This window comes from Trichosporon asahii (genome assembly GCF_000293215.1).
Source record: "Trichosporon asahii var. asahii CBS 2479 unplaced genomic scaffold scaffold00070, whole genome shotgun sequence".
Classification (NCBI taxonomy): Eukaryota; Fungi; Basidiomycota; class Tremellomycetes; order Trichosporonales; family Trichosporonaceae; genus Trichosporon; species Trichosporon asahii.
In genome coordinates this window covers 1751814-1776112 of record NW_014040855.1, presented here as the reverse complement: position 1 = coordinate 1776112, position 24299 = coordinate 1751814, and the positions used below count along the sequence as shown (strand labels likewise).

The following is a 24299-nucleotide window of genomic DNA, read 5'->3' as shown; positions in this document are numbered from 1 at the left end:
TCAAGAGAATCTCACGTAAACGCTACCAGCATGGCGTCCCCTTCTCCCGACGAAGGGGAGTCCTTCGTCGCCGCAGCAGGCGGCGGGCTGGGCTTTGACGTGGGCGTATTCAAGACGTATCTCTCGGCGCTGTTGCCTCCAGGTCCGTGCCGGTGGCCCGCGAAATGCACACAGAATCGCTGACGAGTAGTGATGTCGGCAACCCGCCCCGAGATTGAGAACAGTCTCTACGATGACCCAAACTTCGAGGAGAAGAGTTTGCGCTTCGCCACCGACCCCGGCTGCCAAGTCGTATATGTCACCAAGGAGCGTTATGTCGACATGGACGAGGACGGTGAGCTGCCGCGTTGCGCTTCAGGCTGACAGCAGACCACCCGATCATGCGCGTTGGATACCGGTTGCACCTTCCGCCGACACCTCCTCACAGCCCCAACGTCCTCACCACCCTCGCCCTCATCAAGTCTTCCCCGACACTGGATAGCTTGTCGCCGATCGGCACGCAGCTGCACTTCATGCAGCTGTCGTCAGCTAACGCTCCCCTGCTCATGGCCGACGACGGCACGCAGTCAGCTCCTGGCACCGTGATCTCGACTCCGACTGCCCAGGCGTCGCCTTACGATGGCCTTCACTCTCTCGTGCACTGGGGTGTTGCGCCTTGGTTCGACAGCTACGTTGCGTCCAAGGGCACACTGAACGATGGACCCATGAACAAGAAGGGCAATGAGAGTCAGATGGGTATTCCCGTCACGAAGAAGAAGTTTGCAGAGCTCGAGCTTTCGCTTCTTCACTTGAAGCAAAATGTCGAGATCCCAGAAGTGCATCTGTCCGTGCACCCCGCCATCCGCAAGGCGGTCGCCCAGGTGAGTGTGCGATCTGCTGAGAGCTGACTTCAGTGCCATGCTTCCGGACAGCGCGTAAGCGTTGATGCAGTCGAGCCTGCCTCCCTTATCTCTGATCAGACCTTCCTCAACAAGCTCCAGGCCGACGTCAACTCTTGGATCAAGGAGATTCAAAAGGTCTCGAAACTGTCACGCGATGTCGTCTCCGGTACGGCGTCTCAGGAGATCAACTTTTGGTTGTCCATGGAGCACGCCCTCGAAAACATCGAATCCCAGCTCAAGGGCGAGGAAGTCACGCTCGCCCTCGATGTGTTGAAACATGCCAAGCGCTTCCACGCGACCGTGTCGTTCATCGCCGACACTGGTATCAAGGAGGCGACCGAGGTTGTGCACAAGTACAATGTGCTCATGAAGGACTTCCCGCTCGACGAGCTGCTCGCGGCAACGGACCTGGAGAAGATTAGGGAGTCGATTCACATGATCTTTGCTCATATCAACAAGAAGCTCAAGCTCTCGCCGTACCCGATTCGGCGTACGCTGCCGCTCGTGGAGGCGATCTCCTCCGACTTTAACGACCAGCTCCTTCGCGTGCTCTCTGCACAGCGCTTGATGTACATGGACTACTCAAAGTTTGAGGAGGTCATGAACTTGACGGCCGAGGTCTTTGGCGCCTGGGACGACAACATGAAGGACTTTACCAATGTTGCGCGTGAGGTATCGCGCAAACGTGCGGAGAAATTCATCTCCATCAAGATCAACCCGGCCCACGCCAAGCTGCAGGAGCGTATTGTGTATCTGCGTGGCTTCCGCCGCTCGCACGAACAACTGCGTGTCATGACGAGTTCAACCCGTAGCTTCAGCGGCCTGGGCAACGACGTTCCCTTTGACATTGACATGGAGGAAGAAGTCCGCCTCTCTTACGAAAGTGTCAAGAACGTCGACGTCCTCGATGTTACCCCCGAGGGCTCAGAAATTTGGTACGCTGCCGAGGTGTCGTACAACGACCGCGTTGCGCGTATCGAAAACCAGATCATCTCCCGTCTCCGCGACAAGCTCGCGACCACCAAGACCGCGCAGGAGATGTTCCGTGTCTTCTCCAAGTTCAACACCCTCTTCGTGCGCCCCAAAATCCGCGGCGCCATCCAGGAGTACCAGACGCGTCTGATCGATTCGGTCAAGGACGACATCCGCGAGTTGCGCCAAAAGTTCACTGCCAACTATCGTAACTCCCAGGCGTACCACATGTCGCAGCTTCGTGACTTCCCCAGTGTCTCCAGTGCCATCATTTGGGCTCGCCAGATCGAGCGTCAGCTCCTCACGTACATGAAGCGCGTCGAAGACGTTCTGGGCAAGGGCTGGGAAAGCTACGCCGAGGGTCAAAAGCTCCAGGTCGAGAGCGCCAGCTTCCGCGCCAAGCTCGAGACAAAGCCGCTCTACGACGCGTGGATTGCTGAGATCACACGCCGCGGCAACCTTACCGTCACTGGCAGGTTGTTCGACATCATCCGCGCGCGTGCCACCAGCGCGAACCAACAGGGCAACCTGCAGCTTATTGTCCAGTTCGACCCGCAGGTTGTCGCGCTGTTCAAGGAGGTGAGGGCGCTGATTTGGCTGGGCTTCCCCGTCCCTCTCACCATTACCCACCGCGCCAAGGACGCGAAGCGCGTGTACCCTCATGCCGTCTCGCTCATGGAATCGGTCAGGACCTACACCCAAACGCTCGACTTGATCGAGCAGAACCCCGACATCGCCATCCTGCTTGCCACCTACCGTAACACGGCCCAGCAGATGATCGCCCGCGGCATCAACATGCAATGGGACCACCTCGTGAATGCCTATGAGAGCCACCGCTTCCTCGCAGGCTCCGAGGGCCGCGAGTCGCGCCACTTTGTCTACGTGCGAGAGTTCGCCAGTGTCGTGTCCCTGCTGCAGGACAAGACCGCGGCCCTGATCGACATTTCGAATGACATCAGCCGCATCGTCGAGGAGCTCGAGACTTGTGCCTACACGACTGAGGCCTTCTCCGGTCTCCTCGGACAGGTTCAGAAGACGATCGACCAGCTAAACCTCGAAGGCTACAGCAACCTCGATGCTTGGGTGACTCAGCTGAACGAGCGTATCGACGCTGCTCTCAGCCGCCGCTTGGCACTGGCGATCGACGCATGGTGTGCTGCTTTCACTAAGGCTGACGAGGAGCACGAAGCGGACCGTGATACGATTGTCGATGACTCGAAGGCTGAGATCAAGATCAAGCCACTTATCCACGAGGTTCGCATTCGCAACCAGGTCATCTACCTTGACCCTCCTATCGAGCTCGCGCGTGCAGAGTGGCTTGCTCAGTTCCAGAACGCCCTCGGTGTTGTCTGCAACCTCAACAGGATCCGCAGCTCGCGCTACGAAATCACCCTGCAGGTTGATGAGGCGACCGCCGAGGAGACCACATACATCGGCCTTCTGACCTCGTCCGACAAGCTCGAGCTGCAGCGTCCGCTCCAGTTGATTGAGACCAAGGTGCAGTCCGTCGGTGCGTACGTCGACAAGTGGCTGCAGTTCCAGTCGCTCTGGGACCTCGAGGCAGACTATGTTTACAGCCGACTGGGCGACTCGCTCTCCAACTGGGACCTCCTGCTCTCTGGTATCCGTCAGGCACGCTCGACTTTCGACACTACAGACACTCGCAAGGACTTTGGCGTCTGTGTCATCGACTATGCCAACGCCCAGTCCAAGGTCAACGCCAAGTACGATTCGTGGCAGCGCGACCTGCTTGCCAAGTATGGCTCGAAGCTCGGCATGACCATGAAGGAGACACATGCTGCGATCCTCAAAGCGCGTACCGACCTCGAAGGCTACGCGATCGAGGGTAGCTCTACTGCTCATGTCGTTGCCTTCATCACCTTTGTGCAAGACCTCAAGCGCAAGGTCGAGACCTGGGGACCCGAGATTGAGCAGTTTGGTACCGGCCAGAAGACGCTCGAGCGCCAGCGCTACACCTTCCCCTCTGACTGGCTCTATGTCGACCAGATCCAGGGCGAGTGGAGCGCATTCTCCGAGATCCTCAAGCGCAAGGACGACTCCATCAAGGAGCAGGTTGCCGGTCTTCAGCTCAAGATTGTTGCCGAGGACAAGGTCGTCGATGGCCGTATCCGCGACTTTGTCGCTGAGTGGGAGGAGAAGAAGCCGCTGCAGGGCAACATCAAGGCCGAATTCGCCATCAACACGCTCAATGCCTTTGACTCTCGTCTCACTGTCCTCCAGGACGACTATGATCTTGTTTGCCGTGCCAAGGAGGCCCTTGACCTGGAGCACACCAAGGACGAGCGTCTCCAGCCTGTCACTGAGGAGCTTCGCGATCTCAAGGCTGTTTGGACGGCTCTCACTGGTATATGGACTCGCCTCAACCAGCTGCGCGAGGGAGCGTGGTCGGCCGTCCAGCCCCGCAAGCTGCGCCAGGAGCTTGACAGCATTCTCGGTTCGACTCGCGACATGCCCAGTCGTATGCGTCAGTACGCTGCGTTCGAGTTCGTCCAAGAGTCCATTCGTGCTCTTCTAAAGTCCAACATTCTCATCTCGGAGCTCAAGTCGGAGGCTCTGCGTGAGCGCCACTGGACCAAACTCTACAAGTCTCTCCGCCTCTCGCACTCGTACCAGCCCTTGTCCATGACTCTCGGACAAGTCTATGACCTCGATCTGCAGAAGAACCACGCTCTCATCAAAGAGGTGGTCGTCCAGGCACAGGGCGAGATGGCCCTCGAAGAGTTCTTGAAGCAAGTTCGTGAGACCTGGACTTCGTACTCTCTCGACCTTGTCAACTATCAGAACAAATGCCGCCTGATCCGCGGCTGGGACGACCTGTTCTCCAAGTGCAGCGAGCACCTGAACTCGCTCACTGCGATGAAGCTTTCGCCGTACTATCGCGTTTTCGAGGAGGACGCGGCCTCGTGGGAGGAGAAGCTTAATCGTGTGCACGTCCTGTTCGATGTCTGGATCGACGTTCAACGCCAGTGGGTGTACCTCGAGGGCATCTTCTCGGGCTCTGCCGACATCAAGCACCTGCTCCCTGTCGAGAGCAGCCGCTTCCAGAACATCAACTCGGAGTTCCTATCCGTCATGAAAAAGGTGTACAAGTCGCCCTTCGTCCTCGACGTGCTGAACATCCCCGGTATCCAGAAGAGTCTCGAGCGTCTAGCGGACCACTTGAACAAGATTCAAAAGGCGCTCGGAGAGTACCTCGAGAAGGAGCGTTCCTCCTTCCCCCGTTTCTACTTTGTTGGTGATGAGGACCTGCTGGAAATCATCGGAAACAGCAAGGACATCCACCGAGTCATGAAGCATCTCAAGAAGATGTTTGCCGGCATTTCCATCCTGCACCTGGACGAGGAGGCGACGCAGCTAAACGCCTTTGCGTCCCGCGAGGGTGAGGAGGTTGCCTTCCGCCAACCGATCGTCCTCAAAGACTATCCCAAGATCAACGACTGGCTGGCCAAGATCGAAAGCGAGATGCGCCTATCCCTCGCTGTTCTGCTCTCGCAGGCCGTCAAGGACCTCCGCGACATCTTCCGCATCGATGGAGACCTCTCGCCTGAGAGCCTGCTCGAGTGGATCAGTGTCTACCCCGCTCAGCTTGTTGTCCTCGCCGTCCAGATCGCGTGGACGGAGCTTGTCGAAATGACCATGCCCGAGGGCAAGCTTCAGAGCGCTCTTGACCTTGTCTCGCGCATGCTCGACCTGCTCGCGGACACTGTCCTCCAAGACATTCCAGTCCTGCAACGTCGCAAGTGCGAGCATCTTATCACCGAGCTTGTCCACCAGCGTGATGCCATGCGCACTCTCATCGCCAACGGTACCACCTCTTTGACCGCGTTCGACTGGCTCTACTACATGCGCTTCTACCTTGACGAGTCTATCGACGATCCGCTCTCGCGTCTGCAGGTCCGCATGGCCGACGCCGTCTTCCCATACGGCTACGAGTATCTCGGTATTCCTGACCGACTCGTCCAGACGCCTCTTACGGACCGCTGTTACCTCACCCTCACGCAGGCTCTCGACAACCAGCTCGGAGGTTCTCCCTTCGGTCCTGCTGGTACTGGAAAGACCGAGTCGGTCAAGTCGCTCGGTGTCCAGCTCGGACGCTTTGTCCTCGTCTTCTGTTGTGACGAGACCTTTGACTTCCAGGCCATGGGCCGTATCTTCATCGGTCTCTGCCAGGTCGGCGCTTGGGGATGCTTCGACGAGTTCAACCGTCTGGAGGAGCGCATCCTCTCTGCTGTCTCGCAGCAGGTTCAGAGCATCCAGCAGGGTCTTGCTTCTGCCGTGACCAACCCCGACACGGAGGTCGAGCTCGTTGGCAAGAGGCTCAAGATCAACCCGCGCACCGGTATCTTCATCACGATGAACCCGGGATACGCTGGCCGCTCCAACCTCCCGGACAACCTGAAGAAGCTCTTCCGCTCGATGGCTATGACGCGCCCCGACCAGGAGCTTATTGCGCAGGTTCTTCTGTTCTCAAAGGGCTTCCGCACTGCCGAGATTCTTGCATCAAAGATCGTGCCCTTCTTCAACCTCTGCTCGGAGCAGCTCAGCGCCCAGCCGCATTACGACTTTGGTCTGCGTGCGCTCAAGGCCGTGCTTGCCAGTGCCGGTATCCTGAAGCGCAACCGCCACCTGGATGGCAGCGACGATATTTCGGACGAGATTGCCGAGCAGCAAATCATGATCCAGTCTGTCACCGAGACGATTGTGCCCAAGCTCGTCGCCGACGATGTTCCTCTTCTTCGTGCACTCGTCGAGGACGTCTTCCCAGGCATCGAGTACCGCCCAGTCGACCTTGGCGAGCTCAAGGCCAAGATTGCAGAAGTCTGTGCCGAGCGTCGCCTTGTGGTTGGCGAGGCATGGCTGGACAAGGTTATTCAGCTGTACCAGATTCAGAACATTTCGCATGGTCTCATGATGGTTGGTCCGTCGGGAAGCGGAAAGTCGCAGGCCTGGCAGGTCCTGCTCGCTGCCCTCGAGCGTGTCGATGGCGTTGAAGGTGCTTCATACGTCATCGACCCCAAGGCTATCGACAAGGAGGCGCTCTACGGTACGCTCGACCCGACCACTCGCGAGTGGAACGATGGTCTGTTCACCCACATTCTCCGCAAGATTGTCGACAACGTCCGTGGTGAGACTGCCAAGCGCCACTGGATCATCTTTGACGGTGATGTCGACCCCGAGTGGGTCGAGAACCTCAACTCGGTCCTTGACGACAACAAGCTTCTTACGCTGCCCAACGGTGAGCGTCTCAACCTCCCGCCCAATGTTCGCGTCATGTTCGAGGTCGAGCACCTTCGTTACGCCACCCTCGCCACTGTCTCTCGTTGTGGCATGATCTGGTTCTCCGAGGAGGTCATCGACATTGACATGGTCTGCCAGCACAACCTCAACCTGCTCGCCAGCGTACCCATCGTCAGCAGCGACGAGGACATTCTCGAGTACGGTGCCGAGGCTGCCGCTCACCAGAGTGAGACGCAAAAGCAGATTGCCACCATCCTCGAACCTCACTTTGGCCCCGGTGGTTTGGTCCGTAATGCCCTTGAGTTTGCCGCTAAGTCGGAGCACATCATGGACTACACTGCCACTCGTGCGATCAACACACTCTTCTCGCTCCTCAAGGCTACGGTTCGCAACGTCATCGAGTACAACCTCCACCACAGCGACTTCCCCCTGCCCGCGGACAAGGTCGAGGCGTACGTTACTCGGCGCCTTCTGCTCAATGTGATCTGGTCGTTTGTCGGTGACGCCAAGCTCGATATCCGTGCAGAGCTCGGCGAGCAGCTGCGTCTTACGTCTGGCATTGAAACGCCCCCCATGCAGCCCGGCGGGTCGCTCATTGATTACGACGTCAACGTTGCCAATGCCGAGTGGGTCTCATGGCAATCGCGTGTGCCGACGATCGAGGTCGAGACGCACTCGATCACCTCTGCCGACGTGGTCATTCCGACCATTGACACTGTCCGTCACGAGGAGGTGCTGTACAACTGGCTCGCCGAGCACAAGCCGCTCATCCTCTGCGGTCCTCCCGGTTCGGGTAAGACGATGACTTTGTTCAGCGCTCTTCGCAAGCTCAGCAACCTCGAAGTCGTCGGTCTCAACTTCTCCAGTGCCACCACGCCCGAGCTCATTCTCAAGACATTTGAGCAGTACTGCGAGTACCGCAAGACGCCCAATGGTGTTGTGCTCGCGCCTACCCAGATCGGCCGCTGGCTCGTCGTGTTCTGCGACGAGATCAACCTGCCCGCCACGGACAAGTACGGCACCCAACGTGTCATTTCGTTTATCCGTCAGCTCATGGAGCGCAACGGCTTCTGGCGTACCAGCGACCTGTCTTGGGTCACTCTTGAGCGCATCCAGTTTGTCGGTGCCTGTAACCCTCCGACCGACCCTGGTCGTGTGCCACTTTCACACCGTTTCATGCGCCACGCTCCCGTTGTCATGGTGGACTACCCCGGAGAGATCTCGCTCAAGCAGATCTATGGTACTTTCAACCGCGCGCTCCTCAAGGTCGTGCCCAATCTCCGTGGTAGCGCTGAGGCGCTCACCGACGCCATGGTTGCGTTCTACCTCGCCTCGCAGAAGAGGTTCACGGCCGATGTGCAGGCGCACTACATCTACTCGCCTCGTGAACTCACGCGCTGGGCCCGCGGTATCTATGAAGCGATCAAGCCGCTCGAGACGCTGTCGTTAGAGGGTCTTGTCCGTGTCTGGGCACACGAGGCCCTCCGCCTGTTCCAGGACCGCCTCGTGTCCGAGTCGGAGAAGAAGTGGACCGACGACGTGCTCGACGAGACGGCTGCCAAGTACTTCCCGAACGCAAACATGTCCGAGGCTCTCGCACGCCCGATTCTGTTCTCAACGTGGACGTCGAAAAACTACATTCCGGTCGACCGCGAGGCGCTGCGCGAGTACACCAAGGCTCGTCTCCGCGTGTTCCACGAAGAGGAGCTGGATGTGCCGCTCGTCCTGTTCAACGATGTACTCGACCACGTACTCCGCATCGACCGCGTGTTCCGCCAGGTTCAGGGCCACCTGCTCCTCATCGGTGTCAGTGGCAGTGGAAAGACGACTCTGTCTCGCTTCGTCGCTTGGATGAACGGTCTCAGCATCTTCCAGATCAAGGTGTCAAACAAGTACAGTGGAGCCGACTTTGACGACGACCTCCGCACTGTTCTCCGCCGCGCTGGTTGCAAGGGCGAGAAGATTTGTTTCATCATGGACGAGTCCAACGTTCTCGACCCCGGATTCCTCGAGCGCATGAATACGCTTCTGGCCAACGCTGAGGTGCCGGGTCTCTTCGAGGGCGACGAGCACGCAGCGCTCATGACCGCGTGCAAGGAGGGCAGCCAGCGCGATGGCCTCATGCTCGACTCGCACGAGGAGCTGTACCGCTGGTTCACGCAACAGGTCGCTCGCAACCTTCACGTCGTGTTCACCATGAACCCTCCCGCCAACGGTCTTGCTTCGCGTGCTGCCACTTCGCCTGCGCTGTTCAACCGTTGTGTGCTCGACTGGTTCGGCGACTGGTCCGATCAGGCGCTATACCAGGTCGGTCTGGAGTTTACGCAGACGCTCGACCTTGAGTCGCCCACGTACGCCCCGCCGGCCGAGTTCCCCATCGCGTACCGTGATCTCGCCATGCCTCCCAGCCATCGCCAGGCCGTTGTCAATGCCATGGTCTTTGTTCATCAGTCGATGCAGAACATCACTGCTCGTCTGGCGAAGCGCCAGGGCAAGTACAACCACGTCACGCCCCGCCACTTTCTCGACTTTATCAACCACTACGTCCGCCTGTTCACTGAGAAGAAGGAGGATCTTGAGGAGCAGCAGCGCCACCTCAACGTCGGTCTCGACAAGCTCCAGGCTACCGTCACCCAAGTCGAGGAGCTCCGCCAGAGTCTCGACGCCAAGCGCTCGCAGCTCAACGTCAAGGATGAGGAGGCGAACCTCAAGCTCAAGCAGATGGTCGCTGATCAGCAGGAGGCTGAGGCCAAGAAGGCTGCCAGTGTTGAGATACAGGCGGCACTCGAGGAGCAGGACGCCTACATTCAGCAGCGATCCCAGATCGTCAAGGAGGACCTCGCTCAGGCCGAGCCCGCCGTCATCGAAGCGCTCGCCGCCGTTGGCAACATCAAGAAGCAGCATCTGTCTGAGGTCCGTTCGATGGCGAACCCGCCCGAGACCGTCAAGCTTGCGATGGAGTCGGCCTGTACTGTGCTTGGCTTCCACGTTGACAGCTGGAAGACGGTGCAGAGCATCATCCGTCGTGACGACTTCATCTCGAGCATCCAGAACTTTGACACGCACAAGATGACCAAGGGTCTGCGCGACAAGATGATGCGCGAGTACATCTCCAAGCCAGCGTTCAACTTTGAGACCGTCAACCGTGCCTCTCGCGCGTGCGGCCCCCTCGTGCAGTGGGTTATCGCTCAGGTCCGCTTCAGCGAGATTCTCGACAAGGTCGCTCCTCTGCGTGAGGAGGTTGCCTCGCTCGAGGAGCAGGCCGAGACCACCAAGCAGCAGGCCATGGTCGTCGAGGAGACTGTCGCCGAGCTCGAGGAAAGTATCGCTCGCTACAAGGAGGAGTACGCGCTGCTCATCGCCGAGACGCAGTCGATTCGTGCCGAGATGGAGCGCGTTCAGTCCAAGGTCGACCGCAGCATGTCCCTGCTCCAGAGCCTGTCGTCGGAACAGAGCCGTTGGGACGCCGGCAGCAAGACATTCGAGACTGAGATGGGCACCATTGTCGGTGACGTCCTGATTTCGGCTGCCTTCCTCGCCTACAGCGGCTTCTTCGACCAGCACTACCGCGACACGATGCGCCGCGCTTGGATGGACCACCTCTCCGATGCGGGCATTCGCTACAAGAGCGAGCTCGCCATTGCCGAGTTCCTGTCCACGGCCGACGAGCGCCTGGAGTGGCAGTCGAACGCTCTCCCAGCCGACAGCTTGTGTGTCGAGAATGCGGTCATGCTCAAGCGCTACAACCGCTACCCGCTCATCATCGACCCGACAGGCCAGGCGACGACGTTCCTGCAGAACGAGTTCCGTGACCGCAAGATCACTGTCACCAGTTTCCTGGACGAGGCGTTCCTCAAGAACCTCGAGAGTGCTCTTCGTTTCGGCAACCCGCTTCTCATCCAAGACGTCGAGAACCTCGACCCCATCCTCAACTCGGTCCTCAATCGCGAGCTGCGTCGCACTGGTGGTCGTGTGCTCATCCGCATCGGCAACCAAGATATCGACTTTTCGCCGTCGTTCACCATGTTCTTGTCGACGCGCGATCCGAGTGTCGAGTTCTCGCCCGACATTTGCAGCCGTGTTACGTTTGTCAACTTTACGATGACGCGTGGCTCGCTCCAGACTCAGGCGCTCGACAAGGTGCTCAAGGTCGAGCGACCCGAGATCGACCAGAAGCGCAGCGACCTCATGAAGATGCAGGGCGAGTTCAGGCTTCGCCTTCGACACCTCGAGCGCGCGCTCCTGCAGGCGCTCAACGAGAGCACTGGATCGATTCTGGACGACGACAAGGTCATCGAAACTCTCGAGGTGCTCAAGCGCGAGGCCGCGGAGGTTACGAGCAAGGTCGAGGACACGGATATCATCATGAAGGAAGTCGAGGCTGTCACGGCAGAGTATCTGCCGCTCGCGTCGGCGTGTTCCAGCATCTACTTCACCCTGGAGCAGCTTGCCAACATCCACCGCTTCTACCAGTTCAGTCTCGATTACTTCCTGGAGATCTTTGACTACGTCCTGCACCACAACCCCAACCTCAAGGGCATCACCGACCTCGAGGCGCGCAAGACGACGTTGTTCAACGATCTCTTCCTCGTCACCTACCGCCGCACTTCGCGGTCGCTGCTGCACACGGACTACATGGTCCTCGCCGCCACTCTTGCCAAGCTCCGTCTCTCACGTAGCGACTTTAGTGCCGCCGTTCAAGAGGAGATGGACGCCCTCCTCGAAGTTCCGGCCGGTACCGAGGCGACCGAGGCGGCCCTCACCGTCGAGCAGAAGCGCATTCTCGACAGTCACCTCGGACAGGAGACCACCAAGGCCGTCGTTGCCCACATCGAGGCAAACCCCAAGGAGTGGGGTGCTTTCATGGCCGACGACGAGGCGGAACGCAACATTCCCTGGCCGTGGGCCGAGGCCGACAACATTGTCACTTCTGCTCGCCGCCTTGTTCTCGTCAAGCTGTTCCGTCCCGACCGCATGGTCCAGGCGCTCGCCACGTTCGCCAACCAGGCGTTCGGCTGCGACCTCGCCCAGATCTCGGACTACGACTTTGCTGCAGTCGTCAAGGAGCAGGTCAAGCCGACAAACCCGCTTGCCCTCGCCTCCGTGCCAGGCTACGACGCGAGCTACCGTGTGGACAATCTCTGCCGCTCACTCGGTGTCACCTGCACATCGGTCGCTATGGGCTCCGTCGAAGGCTTCACACTCGCCGATCAGGCCATCGCCAATGCCGCCCGTACTGGTGGTTGGGTCCTACTCAAGAACGTCCACCTCGCGCCGTCGTGGCTGGCGCAGCTGGAGAAGCGCCTGCACTCGTTGTCCCCAGCTCAGGGTTTCCGTCTCTTCCTGACGATGGAGACCAACCCCGTGGTGCCCGTTAACATCCTCCGCCAGTCGCGTATCATCATGAACGAGCCTCCTCCCGGTGTCCGCGCCAACCTGCTCGACACGCTCCGCGGCCTCCCCACTCTCAGCCTCAAGAGCGGTCCCGCCGAGAAGCCTCGTCTTCTGTTCCTGCTTGCCTGGCTCCACGCCGTTGTCCAGGAGCGTCTGCGCTACCTTCCTCTCGGATGGAGCAAGTCCTACGAGTTCAACGACTCAGACTTTGTCGCCGCTTACAAAACGATCGATTCGTGGATCACGGCCCTTGCAAAGGGCAAGGCAAATGTCGACCCCGCTGCCATTCCATGGGTCGCTCTGCGCACCATCATCAAGCAGGCTGTCTATGGCGGTCGCATCGACAGCGACTATGACCAACGTGTCCTCGACGCCTTTGTCGACGCCGTGTTCACCCCCAAGGCGTACGACCCCGACTTTGCTCTTGTCAACCTTGACAAGCCGCTGCTCGTTCCCGAGGGTACGAGCATGCAACAGTTCATCGACTGGGCCCAGGCGCTCCCTGAGCATGAGCCGCCCAGCTGGCTCAGCCTGCCCGGTACTGCCGAGCGTGTTGTTGCCGCTGCTGAAGGTGAGTTTTCCTGGTACGCCAATGCTGACATGCAGGAAACACGACGGTTGTCAAGCTTCGCAAGATGCGCACGACGGAGGACGACGAGGATGACTCGCCGGCCGTGGTTGACGGGGATGGTCGCCCGGCATGGATGACCACACTGAAGGCAAACGCCCAGGAGTGGCTCGACGCTCTCCCCAAGGTGAGCACATGGCACAGTCAGTAGCTGACTACAGAACCTTTCGACTCCCTCCTCGGTTTCGGACCCGCTTTCGCGCTTCTTCGGCCGCGAGGCATGGACTGGTCGCCGCCTCCTGCAGCGCGTCCGCAAGGACCTGTCCGATCTGATCGCCGTGTGCGATGGCCAGATGAAGCAGACCAACGAGCTCCGCGCACTCCTAACCGAGCTCAACCGCGGTAACGTCCCGCCCCACTGGGCGCGCTACAAGATGCCCAAGGGCACGAGTGTTGGACAATACTTTAACGACCTCGTCAAGCGTCTCGAACAGCTGGAGACTGTGTCGACCAGCCAAAACTATGGTGGCGGTATTTGGCTCGGCGGTCTGTTCCAGCCCGAAGCATACATCACCGCGACCCGCCAGGCGGCTGCTCACGCCCAGGGATGGAGTCTGGAGCAGGTGTCGCTCAGCCTGCGTCTCGAGTCGAGTGGCAGTCCGGAGGCTTTCGCCATCAAGGGTGAGTCAGCTCGCTTGTTGGTAGCTGACATTACAGGTCTCAAGCTGCACGGTGCCAGGTGGGAGGACAAGCTTGTTTTGAACGACGGCCAGGTCGTGTCGCTCGACACGTGCGAGCTGGCATGGACCAAGGAGAGTGTCGAAAAGGACACGGTCAACGTGCCGGTATACCTGAATGGCGACCGTGGCGATGTGTTGTTCAGCGCCAACCTCGCCGCCGATGTTAGTGCGGCGGTCGTCGCCGAGCGTGGCCTGTGTGTCACTGCAGTGTAGAAGAAGTAGTTATGTGATTGCCGGTTAAGACCAGTTGTGATCATTCAATGCATCCCTTCATGCTATCCCGTTGATTTAATGCCTCTTACAAGTTTACAGCGTCCGTATCTTATCCCGACATCCATGTATTTATCTGCCTAGTTCCTCCGAAGGTAAGCCAGAGTGGCAAGGACGCCGATGGCGGCGCCAACGAGGACTCCGCCCGTGCCAGCGAGAGCCGTCGAGCTGGGCGCGCGCGACTTGCTCTTCCGCTTGACGCCAACGTCCTTGGGACCGAGGACGACGCCCTTCTCCCAACCATCTGTGAGGAGCTTCTCGCGGATCGTCTCGTCCTCGAGGCGGTCCATGACCTCCATGTCCCATTGATTGCAAGTGTTGATCATCCACCGCATGCGCTTCTTGGAGAGCTCTCCACCGACACCGGGCGCGCGCTCCCGGAGCTCACGGCGGAGTGCTCCGACACCGTTGATAACGCCCTCAATGTTGTTGGGGATCACGCCGCGGATCAGATCGCGCACCATGACGGACACCTTGGGACCGGCGCCCGAGGTCGAGATCATGACCTGGAGGGGGCCACGACGGACCTGCGCGCCAAAGTAAAAGTCACACTCGGGCGGGACGTCTGCGACGTTGACGGGCGTGCGCGCCTTGCGGCTCTTCTCGCAGATGAGGCGTGAGAGTACCGCGTCGTCGATCGCCGTGAACACCATGTCGTAGCTACCGACCTTGCACGCGTCCTTGTCGGGGTTCTGGTTGTACTGCCTGTCGTGCCAGGTGATCTGGTCGCCGTTGCTCTCGAGCCGGTGCTGGATCAGGGGATGCAGGGGAGCGGGCGCGACAATGGTGACATGCGCGCCAGCCTCGAGGAGGAAGCCCAGCCGCTGGGAGGCGATCTCGCCTCCGCCCACGAGAAGCACCTTCTTGCCACCCAGCTGCCACGCCAGCATCAGCGAGGCGCCCGGCTCGATGGGCGGGTACTCTGGTTTCTGCCGTTAGCACACCGCTCGAAATGTTGCTCCGCACCTCGACGATCACAACGTCAGAGTCGGACATGCTGGTGGCCATGGTGTGTGAGAAAGTGTGCGGTGGGGAAGCGTTCGTGGGGATGCAGCTTCAGATGACGTCGAGAACGGGGGCTGACGTCCCGGTCACCTTGTTTGGCTGCACTGCACTTGACGGAAAATTGTCGGTGGAAACCGATATCAGTGCGATCACACCATACAACTGTCGCCACCCACCCTGGCGACCCCGGAGAACATTCGGAACCCACAGTCATCCTATCATCTGACCGCTGCTGCTTTGGATCTCCCCACTCTGGGGGGAAGACAGTGGGGTGAGCGGTCAACGGACGCCAGAAGCACGAGATCGCCATGAATTGCAGCTCCCACGAGCGTCATGTCAACAACGCATCGGCTACCACGATAGTGCATAGACGCGGTGTCGGAATGCGCATAAGCAGCCTTATCCGACCGGGCTTCAGGTCGAACCGAGTCGGATGTTTTCAGACCGAAAATTAGGCGCCTGCCCTGGCTCGTTATCTGATCGACATCAGCCTTGTTGTCTTCCTTCTCCCTTGCTCACTCTTTCTTGACACAAGACAATCAAAATGGGCTACACTCTTGGTGTTCTCGGTGAGTGCGGAAGCGATGCAGAGCGATAGTGCTCGGGAGCGCGTCATCGCGCATGACGAAGGATTGTTATCGATGCCCAGTCACAACAATCATATGCCTGTCGCGGCAGCGTCCTCCGTCGGGGAATGCAACACCTCTCCAGCTTACCTTACGTGGAGCTTTAGCTGACGACAGGCTGCGGAACGATGGGTATCGCCATCATGTCGGGCGTCCTGACGTCGCTCGAGCAGCGCCAGGCGGCGTACCCAAACGGGCGCAGCACCCCGCGTGAGCCCGTCAGCGGCATCTCGACCCCGACGCAGGCGATGGCTCTTGAGGCTTCCGATGACTCGCTCCCGAACGCGTTCATTGCCACTGTCGGCCGCGAGGAGACTGCGCGCAAGCTGCGCAAGACTTTCCAGACGTCGACTTCGCTGAACGACATGATCGACATTCGCTCTGGCGCCGGCGCCAACGTCTCGGCTGCACAGGAGAGCGACATCATTCTGATCTGCTCGAAGCCTAACATCGCCAAGAGCATTCTCGCCGAGAAGGGCATGCAGGACGCTGTGCGCGGCAAGATTGTTGTCTCCATCTGTGCGGGCGTCACGCTCGAGCAGCTCGAGGCTTGCGTTCCCGAGGGTACCACCGTCGTCCGCGCCATGCCCAACACCCCCTGCAAGGTGAGTTCGAGCCGCTTTGCCAACTGACACCAGATCGGAGAGGGCATGACCGTCATTACCCCCGTCGACTCGGCCGAGACTCGCGCCAAGCTCCTCAACATTTTTACCTCGTGCGGACGCTGTCGCTTCCTCGACGAGAAGTACTTTGACGCCGCTACTGCGCTCGCCGGCTCCGGTCCCGCGTTCGTCGCCCTTGTTCTCGAGGCCATGGCCGATGGAGGTGTCATGATGGGCCTTCCCCGAAGCGAGTCCTTGGAACTCGCTGCTCAGAGTGAGTCGCACGAGTTGCACGTGTTGCACGTGGTTTCCAATCTAAACGTCTCGGGCCCCACGACGGCCCGCAGCTTGCCTGGGCCGAGGTCTGCGGCGACGTCGAGATGACCGATGGCTTTATCAGCCGTAGTCGTCACTGAGCCATGCGAGAGTGACTTCATGTCGCGTCCCTGTACCGCGGACCCGGCTGTGCCTCCACGAAAGCAGGTCGCCAAGCCCATTTCCTTCAGCGCAGCCCAACTCAACCATGCATGCTAGAGTGCGGTGCCAAGCGGCTCCGTCATCATCAGTACCCCGGTGGCGTTGGGACCCGACTCGGAAGCCTTCTCCCTGCCTGACCGATCGCTATCACCCCTCCAGCTGCGAGATAATGCTAACAACAGCCATCCAGGGCACCGGCCGCATGGCGCTCTACGGAGGACTCCACCCGGCTCAGTTAAAGGACAGCGTCACGAGTAAGTCTACCCACTCTGACGCAGCTGACAGCAGCCCCGGGAGGATGCACGATCGCGGGTCTGCTCACTCTCGAGGACGGCAAGGTGCGCTCGACGATGGCGCGCGCGATCCAGGTCGCGTCGAACCAGTGAGTCCTGGGTGGTGTGGGTGTAGAGCGGAAGCTGACGGCAGCGCGGCGGGGCTGGGCCAGGACAAGAAGTAGATTGCGGGAGTGGGGGGCCATGTGGGGGGGATCGTTCGATGCAGGATCGATGAGTCAAAATACTGCGATCGCAGTCTGTATGCACTGTTTCAAGCAAAAGGAGCTGTAGGCACTGAGGGGCAGCGTAAAGTTTGAAGTGATGTGATGTGGCATGCTGGATGTGGAGTCGGAGTAGTGTTGGTCATGGCGTCGTACGCATGCATGTAGGGCCAAGAGAAGGACTGGCTGACGAGGGCCATGCAGCGACGCAGGCTTACCGAATGGCGTCGATGGTGATGAGATCTGACAGAAATACAAAGAGAGAGGCTACGAGGACGACTAGTGGTCCTGGCGGGGTGGCTTAAGGGCGATGCATGGCCGTGCTTTTGATAGTCGGTCGCAGCAAAGTTTTGATAGGCAAAGCCGGGTCCGACGCGTGAGAGGTTGACTACGGCCTGCGTATGGAGGCTGCGGTGCGTCGTCTGCGGATCTGCGGGTCGCCTGCAGTGCGGTGTTCACGGAAGCTGAGCACTGCGGGGCTGGGGTGCCAGGTTCGGCTGCCCACCTACAACGGGGAGCGAGTTGCCGCCGCGGTCCGTGGACGTGGGGGGCGAGCAGGGCCGAGCAGGGAGGGATCAGCTCATCACAAGTTCAGGGTCGACATGACCCTCGTCATCACCGTAAAATAACCCCGACCGTGTCTTGGCTTGTGCTGCAAGACTCGCAGAGGTTCCTCGGCCCTCGGCCTGCAAGTGTGCATCGAATCTTTCACTGCTACGTCGCTCCTCCTGCTGACAGCTGCCCTTGTCCCTTGCCCCCGTGGCCCCCGCCCTCGCCCGCACGCCCGCACGCAGCTCCCGCAGACAGCCACCACTGCGTGTCCGTCGCACGCCGCGAGCTTCGACCCGAACATCACACGGCCGACACCTGGCCGACCGACAAGGGCCAGACCACCACGCTTAGTTGCCGTCCACTCGTCCACTCGCTCTGGCACTCGCATAAGCAACACACACACACTTTGCTTTTTATCTTTGTGTCTTGACTACTCTATCTGTCGTACTCTTATCTGTCATTCACACAACTAGCGGACATCGACTGCCGCCCCATCGCATCTGCCGTATTCACCACCACCTGACCTACTGCCCATCGCCCTTCCGATTTTCATTGCCGGCGCTCGCCAATCGCCCTCCCTCGGCATATTCCCCCACCTTCCCAGCATCCCGCCCATCACCCACGGCGCTCGTGTATCACACACAGATCCATTCCCCTCTCGTTTACGTTCGCGCGACAACTCTATAACCTCGCTTTCTTGGGCTTTCTTGATCTCTTGATCCCACAGTCACCATGGGACTGAATACCCCCCTGCCAGGTGAGTACCCAGCTGATGACACGAGCTGACGAGCAGTGCCGCTGCAGCAGGAATGCAAGAAGGCGGCCAAGACGATTCGCTCGTTCGTCGACGGCACGAACCAGGGCCTGGACGGTGTCATCCCGCGCAGCGTGCTTGAGCGCGCGGCGGGATTCGCCATCTTCACCGTCGTCAAAGTTGGCTTCCTCGCCTCGGCGCGCGTTGGAAGCGGTCTCGTTATCGCTCGTCTCGAGGACGGAGGTGAGTTCAGAGATACACCAGGAGAACTGACAGGCAGGCTGGTCGCCACCCAGCGCTATTGGTGTCGGCGGCTTCGGATTCGGCGGACAGGCTGGTGCCGAGTGAGTTACATACCCGCTTTGGCGAGAAGCAGCATACTGACGATCGCCCAGAATGACCGACTTCCTCATCGTTCTCAACGTGCGTAGGCCCATTCATGAAAGTGGAGGTGGTGGTTCCGATTCCAGTGGCTCCGCTGGAGCCGCTATCGTGCCATAGCGGCCATTACGGCCAGATGACCGAGGTGTCACCACGTAATCGCCGTGAAATGTAGCTGACCTCATAGTCACGATCGGCCCTCGCTTCGTTCATGAGCGCCGGCTCGCTCACCCTCGGCGGCAACCTCTCTGTGAGTATCGCTTCGTCGTTCGATGCAGTTGCATCTCTGAGCAGTTTCAGCTTGCGAAATCTGAGACGTGGCAGAGATAACCCCAAACGAAATAGAGTTGTTGCCGAGTTTCATGTCACTGACCCCTCGCAGGTTGCCGTCGGACCGCTTGGCCGCAATGCTGAAGGCTCCGGCTCTGTCAACACCAAGGGCAACCTCGCCGCCATGTACTCGTACTCGAAGACCAAGGGCCTGTTCGGTGGTGTGTCCGTCGAGGGCACCGTGCTCGGCGAGCGCAAGGACGCGAACAAGGCGGCTTACGGTGGCGAGCCGACCGCCAAGCAGATCCTTACTGGCTCCTTTGACCCGCCAAACTGGGCGTACACCCTCATCGACGAGCTGAACCGTTGCACGGGCATGCCGGGTGGCCAGACCTGGATCGACGACTCGCGCTATGCTCAAAACTTTGACGGCCGCCGCAACAGCTATGACTATGACGACTCGGATTTCAAGGGCGCCGAAGAGCAGGACGAGAACCCCTACCGCTCTGGCTACTCGACGCCACCTGCGGGCTACGCATTCGGGGAGGGCGTCGGTGCCGGCGGCAACACGAGCCGCAAGCGTGCAAGCTCCCTCTTCTCGATCGGCGGCAAGGACAAGGGCTCGGCCGCACCCATGTTCGCCTCGCGCAGCACGCACGAGCCCGCCGAGCGCTCGGGCAACTCAACGCCGCCCGAGCAGCGCAACGCCCCGTCGAGGCCGTGGGAGCGCCGCTCCAGCGCCTACCTCCCTAACCTCCCCCATCTCCCCGGAACGCGCAAGGGTGACTATGACCGCCGCCCTGGCCCGAGCAGCGAGACATACAACGCCGAGGTGTCTCGGAGCTCAAGCGTGAAGCGTCCGTACGAGAAGAAGGCGACGCCGTCTCCGTTCAGCGATGCGTTTGCGACCAACGGCACCTCGCGAAGCAGCACGCCGCCGTCCGACTCTTGGGACGCTGCGGGTGCTGGACCCAAGGGGCCGAATGCTTCCTGGTCCACGGGCAGCAAGGACCTGCTGGGCAGCTGGGACGCGGACGAGCAGGGCCTCACTCAAAACTTTGGCCGCATGGGGATTCGGCGCAACACTGGCACGCCCCCGCGCTCTCGCTCCAGCTCGCAGGCGCGCCCCTTTGATGATATTGCCGAGGACCCGTATGCGATCAACCGCCCTTCGCCGCCGCGCACGCCGTCGCGAGGAGGCATGTCCCCCTCTCGCTCTGGCACCGGTATCGCGGCAGCTCTGACGCGCAAGCTGACCGGTCGCAAGCGTGCATCCACCCTGCAGACGCCGTGGGAGCGTACCCGCGCCCCGAAGGAGTGGGACTCGCCTCTGGATGAGTACCCCGAGCCGACATGGCGAGGGGAGCACCATACTCTGACCCGTGAGCGTTCTGCATCCCTCGGCAACCCGCTCGGCCACGCTGGCTCGTCCGCCTACAACAACCGCAACTCGATGTATGGCGCGCCGCCGCGAGGCAACATCAACCCGCTCGCGCACGAGCGTGACTCGGAGGCGGGGTATCCCCGTGCCGTGGCTCTGTTCGACTATGCGAGCACCGAGTCGGAGGACCTGCCGCTCCGCAAGGGACAGATCATCACGCTGCTCGAGGGCGTCGACGCGCAGTGGTGGAAGGGACGGTGTGACGGCAAGGAGGGCATCTTCCCGAACAACCACGTCGAGGTGCTGGACATTCCCAAGGTGCTCAAGTGCAAGGATCTGACGAGGAGCCAGCTGCGCTCGCGTGTGCTGGGTCTGAATGATTTTGACTAGAAAGCGAGCGTAGCGAGCGTGCCGGCGGAGTGTTAGAGTAGTGTCGTAGTATCTGTCCCCAATCATCTGTAGATTAGAACCTGTTTTGCATCGTGTTGCCTCTTGCTTGTGGTCAAACCCCGCATCGGGGGAGAGGAAGACGTGCACTGACCCTCCCTTCTTGCCGTGCGCGGGGCATAGCCTCAGCCGGCGGCACCGGCGGCAATGGCGCTGGAGCAATGGGCGATCACCTGACTGAATGCCAGTCAATTCAGGACCTGCTGAAACTGCCCGCGGGCCTGGGGTCAAAAGGTCTCGCTTACGCTTTGGAGGGGTAGGGATGCGCAAGGAATGGGACTTCTGGCTTGGCCCCAAAGAAATAGATGTACCTGTGCAATCTGTGCAAGAGAACGGGCCGAGGACCCGACGCGTCGTGCGAGTCACCCGACGACTCACAGGCCGACACCGGAGCGTCTTCCCCCACTCAAGATGCCGCCGGTACGGCCATAAACATCTATCTGACTGTGTAACTCTTCGGGTGAGCGGTAGTCCGGGTGTCTGCTGAGCGTAGTCTGAGGGTCGGGTCGGGCGAGTCCTTGTCTGCTTGCTATGTCTGCTCAGGTCAGCAAGCCAGCGGGCGACTCGGGTAACCGGCTTTCCAGGCACCGCTGAGCCCAGAGGCCCAGAGTCTACTCAAAATGACGAATTTTGGTCCCGCTAGTTGGTTTGCTTGTTACATGTAGAGTAGTAGTTCGGTGGGCCGGCCGGCCCTGTGATGGTTGGAATGGGAGTTGGGGCACGCACCAGGGCGTCCGCGGGGTCGCTTACCGAGACTTGCCTTGCCTCTAGTCGTCTGCCATCCGTTGTCGGCTGACTTGATCAAGCACACTACTCTTTAATCTCTACAACTACACCACTCTCTGCCGCTTTGTCCCTCGTCTTTGCGTCTTGACATCCCCGCCTAGCCCGGCCCCAACTGCCGCCGCGACGACTACCCCGCCCAACCACGACAATGCCGCTGCCCAAGGGCCCAGCGCCCGTCTTACCCGCGACGGGGCTGCACTCGTTCCACAATGACTCGTGAGTCGCCGCACCAAAAGCCAGACGACAGAGCCCGCGCAAGCGCGGTCTGTTGTTCTCTGGCCAGCGATAGCTGGCATCCAACCCTCCCTTCTATGATCCATCCCATCAACTTCGTGCCAATTCGACTCGGGGCGTCCCATTTCATGTGTGGAGGCTGGTCAAATGTGGAGCCGACAGACCGGGGGTACCACCCGGTCCGCTCGCGTCTGTATGATTATCTTGTCGCCGTGCTACGAGCCCTTTGGCATGGGGTACCGCGGTCGCAGCGCTCAGGCCCGAGAAACGGTTGAAGCCTTTAACGAGTCGCCGAGTCAGCGAGTCAACTTTCCGGATCACCCGCAGCGCTGCTAGGGCTAGATGTTGGGCGGACTGTGGCTTGCGCACTGGCGGGCCTGGCCGCAGATTGCGCCATCAGGTTGCCCCACTAGCATCTACGCGCTCGGCGGTGTATTCGGTGCGCTCGTTGGTTTCGGCCGCTGCTCCGCGCTCAGGTGGGAATAACTACCGTCCAGCTCGCTCCGCTCCCTGTCTTGATCTGTTCCGCTCGCTACGCTCGCTATCCACTCACACTCCGCTCGCTGCGCTCGCTTCGTGCTAACCCCAGACCACCATTCGCCGGCACCGCCAATGCCGAGCACCCGCACCCTCCGGCCCTCTCGCTCGAGGAGGCCGCGTACCTCCAGACCTCTGCCCTCGACGACGACGCCGAGCTCTCGTCGCGCCGGTCCCGCCGCCTCGTGACCGGGTACCGGCTGGGCAACCCGCCAGACTCGCCGAACAATGCACGCGTAGCCGGGGGACTCGACGACGACGCCGTATCCCGCGACAGCGACTCTCCGCCGCTCACGGTGAATTCCGAGCTCGAGGACGACCTCATCACGCCGGGTGTTCCCCGCGGCGCCGTGCCGACACAGGGAAGACGGAGGAGTGAGCGTGCGTCGGGCTTTGATCTCGCCGGGCTGCACGACGGCGAGGCGGACGCGGACCACCGCGCACCCCGCGCGCCCGTCGAGAGCGCAGCGTACCTCCGCGGCGAGAGCGACTACTCGTTCCCGCGCCACCGCCTGCGGCGGACAATGAAAGACGAGGGCAAGATCCCGCTCGTCATTGTCGCGTGCGGCTCGTTCTCGCCCCCGACGTACCTGCACTTGCGCATGTTCGAGATGGCCAAGGACGAAATTGTCGAGAGCCAGACGTACGAGATCATGGCGGGGTACTACTCACCCGTGTCTTCCTACTACAAGAAGAGCGGGCTCGCGCCGGCGCTGGACCGCGTGCGCATGTGCGAGCTCGCGGTCGAGCACACGAGCACCTGGCTCATGGTCGACCCCTGGGAGGCAGGACAGGGGGAGTACCAGCGCACAGCGGTGGTGCTGGACCACTTTGACGAGATGCTGAACGGGCCCAATGGCGAGGGCGGCGTCGAAATGGCCGACGGCACGCGGCGGAAATACAAGATCATGCTCCTCGCCGGCGGCGACCTGATCGAGTCCTTTGGCGAGCCGGGCGTCTGGGCCGAGCCCGACCTCCACCACATTCTCGGCGGGTACGGCTGCCTCATTGTCGAGCGCACGGGGAGCGACGTGTGGAGCTTCCTCCTCTCGCACGACATCCTCTATCACCATCGCCGCAACGTCATTGTTGTGAAACAGCTCATCTACAATGACATTAGTAGTTCCAAGGTCAGGCTGTTTGTGCGCCGCGGCATGAGCATTAAATACTTGCTGCCGAATAGCGTGATTCAGTATATCCACGACAAGAAACTGTATCGCGAGAGCGACGCGAGGGCGACGTTGATCAACAAGTAGGATCGAGGGGAGAGGGGATAGAGATAGACGATTGGATTGTAGACCGCACTGGTTAGACTCGGGATTTGCATGTATCAGTGACGCCATGAGGGCAGTGCTTCTTTCATCTGACGTCTCCATCTGCATCTGCCATTTGGCTGTAGGTTGGTTGCACGTTGAGGGGGTAGGCCACTGACACGGTCGCTTCGTTGGTGCCCCTTCTGCTGAGAAGCGAGCTCAAGATCGTATACCATCCGCTCGAAGGTAACCTATCACAGATCGGATTTGCATATCCTATATACGATACTGTACAGATAGTGCGCGTCTTCAATACCAAAGTCATCGACGACCCGAGCGTGCACTCCTATCCCTTAGGTAGGTCGTGTGACCTTCCCTGAGCAGAAGGATGATAGAGAGGGGCTTCACATCATT

The 24299-nt window shown here is 60.2% G+C and overlaps 4 protein-coding genes across 4 annotated transcripts; 3 read left to right on the top strand and 1 right to left on the bottom strand.

Moving 5' to 3' along the window:
• Positions 1-30: 30 nt before the first annotated feature.
• On the top strand, positions 31-14027 carry A1Q1_04433 (motor; the record flags this gene model as incomplete). The annotated part of the gene is made up of 6 exons (XM_014322799.1): positions 31-142; positions 191-334; positions 529-860; positions 912-13056; positions 13113-13261; positions 13380-14027. The coding sequence occupies 6 exons, from the start codon at positions 31-33 to the stop codon at positions 14025-14027; spliced, it is 13530 nt and encodes a 4509-aa protein (XP_014178274.1).
• Positions 14028-14164: 137 nt separating this feature from the next.
• Positions 14165-15092, bottom strand: A1Q1_04432 (uncharacterized protein; the record flags this gene model as incomplete). Its single annotated transcript, XM_014322798.1, has 2 exons — positions 14165-14959; positions 15051-15092. 2 exons carry the CDS (start codon positions 15090-15092, stop codon positions 14165-14167), a joined length of 837 nt encoding a protein of 278 aa, XP_014178273.1.
• Positions 15093-18574: 3482 nt separating this feature from the next.
• Positions 18575-21018, top strand: A1Q1_04431 (uncharacterized protein; the record flags this gene model as incomplete). The annotated part of the gene is made up of 4 exons (XM_014322797.1): positions 18575-18599; positions 18877-18940; positions 18992-19019; positions 19165-21018. The coding sequence occupies 4 exons, from the start codon at positions 18575-18577 to the stop codon at positions 21016-21018; spliced, it is 1971 nt and encodes a 656-aa protein (XP_014178272.1).
• Positions 21019-22009: 991 nt separating this feature from the next.
• On the top strand, positions 22010-23888 carry A1Q1_04430 (nicotinate-nucleotide adenylyltransferase; the record flags this gene model as incomplete). Its single annotated transcript, XM_014322796.1, has 2 exons — positions 22010-22077; positions 22685-23888. 2 exons carry the CDS (start codon positions 22010-22012, stop codon positions 23886-23888), a joined length of 1272 nt encoding a protein of 423 aa, XP_014178271.1.
• Positions 23889-24299: the final 411 nt, after the last annotated feature.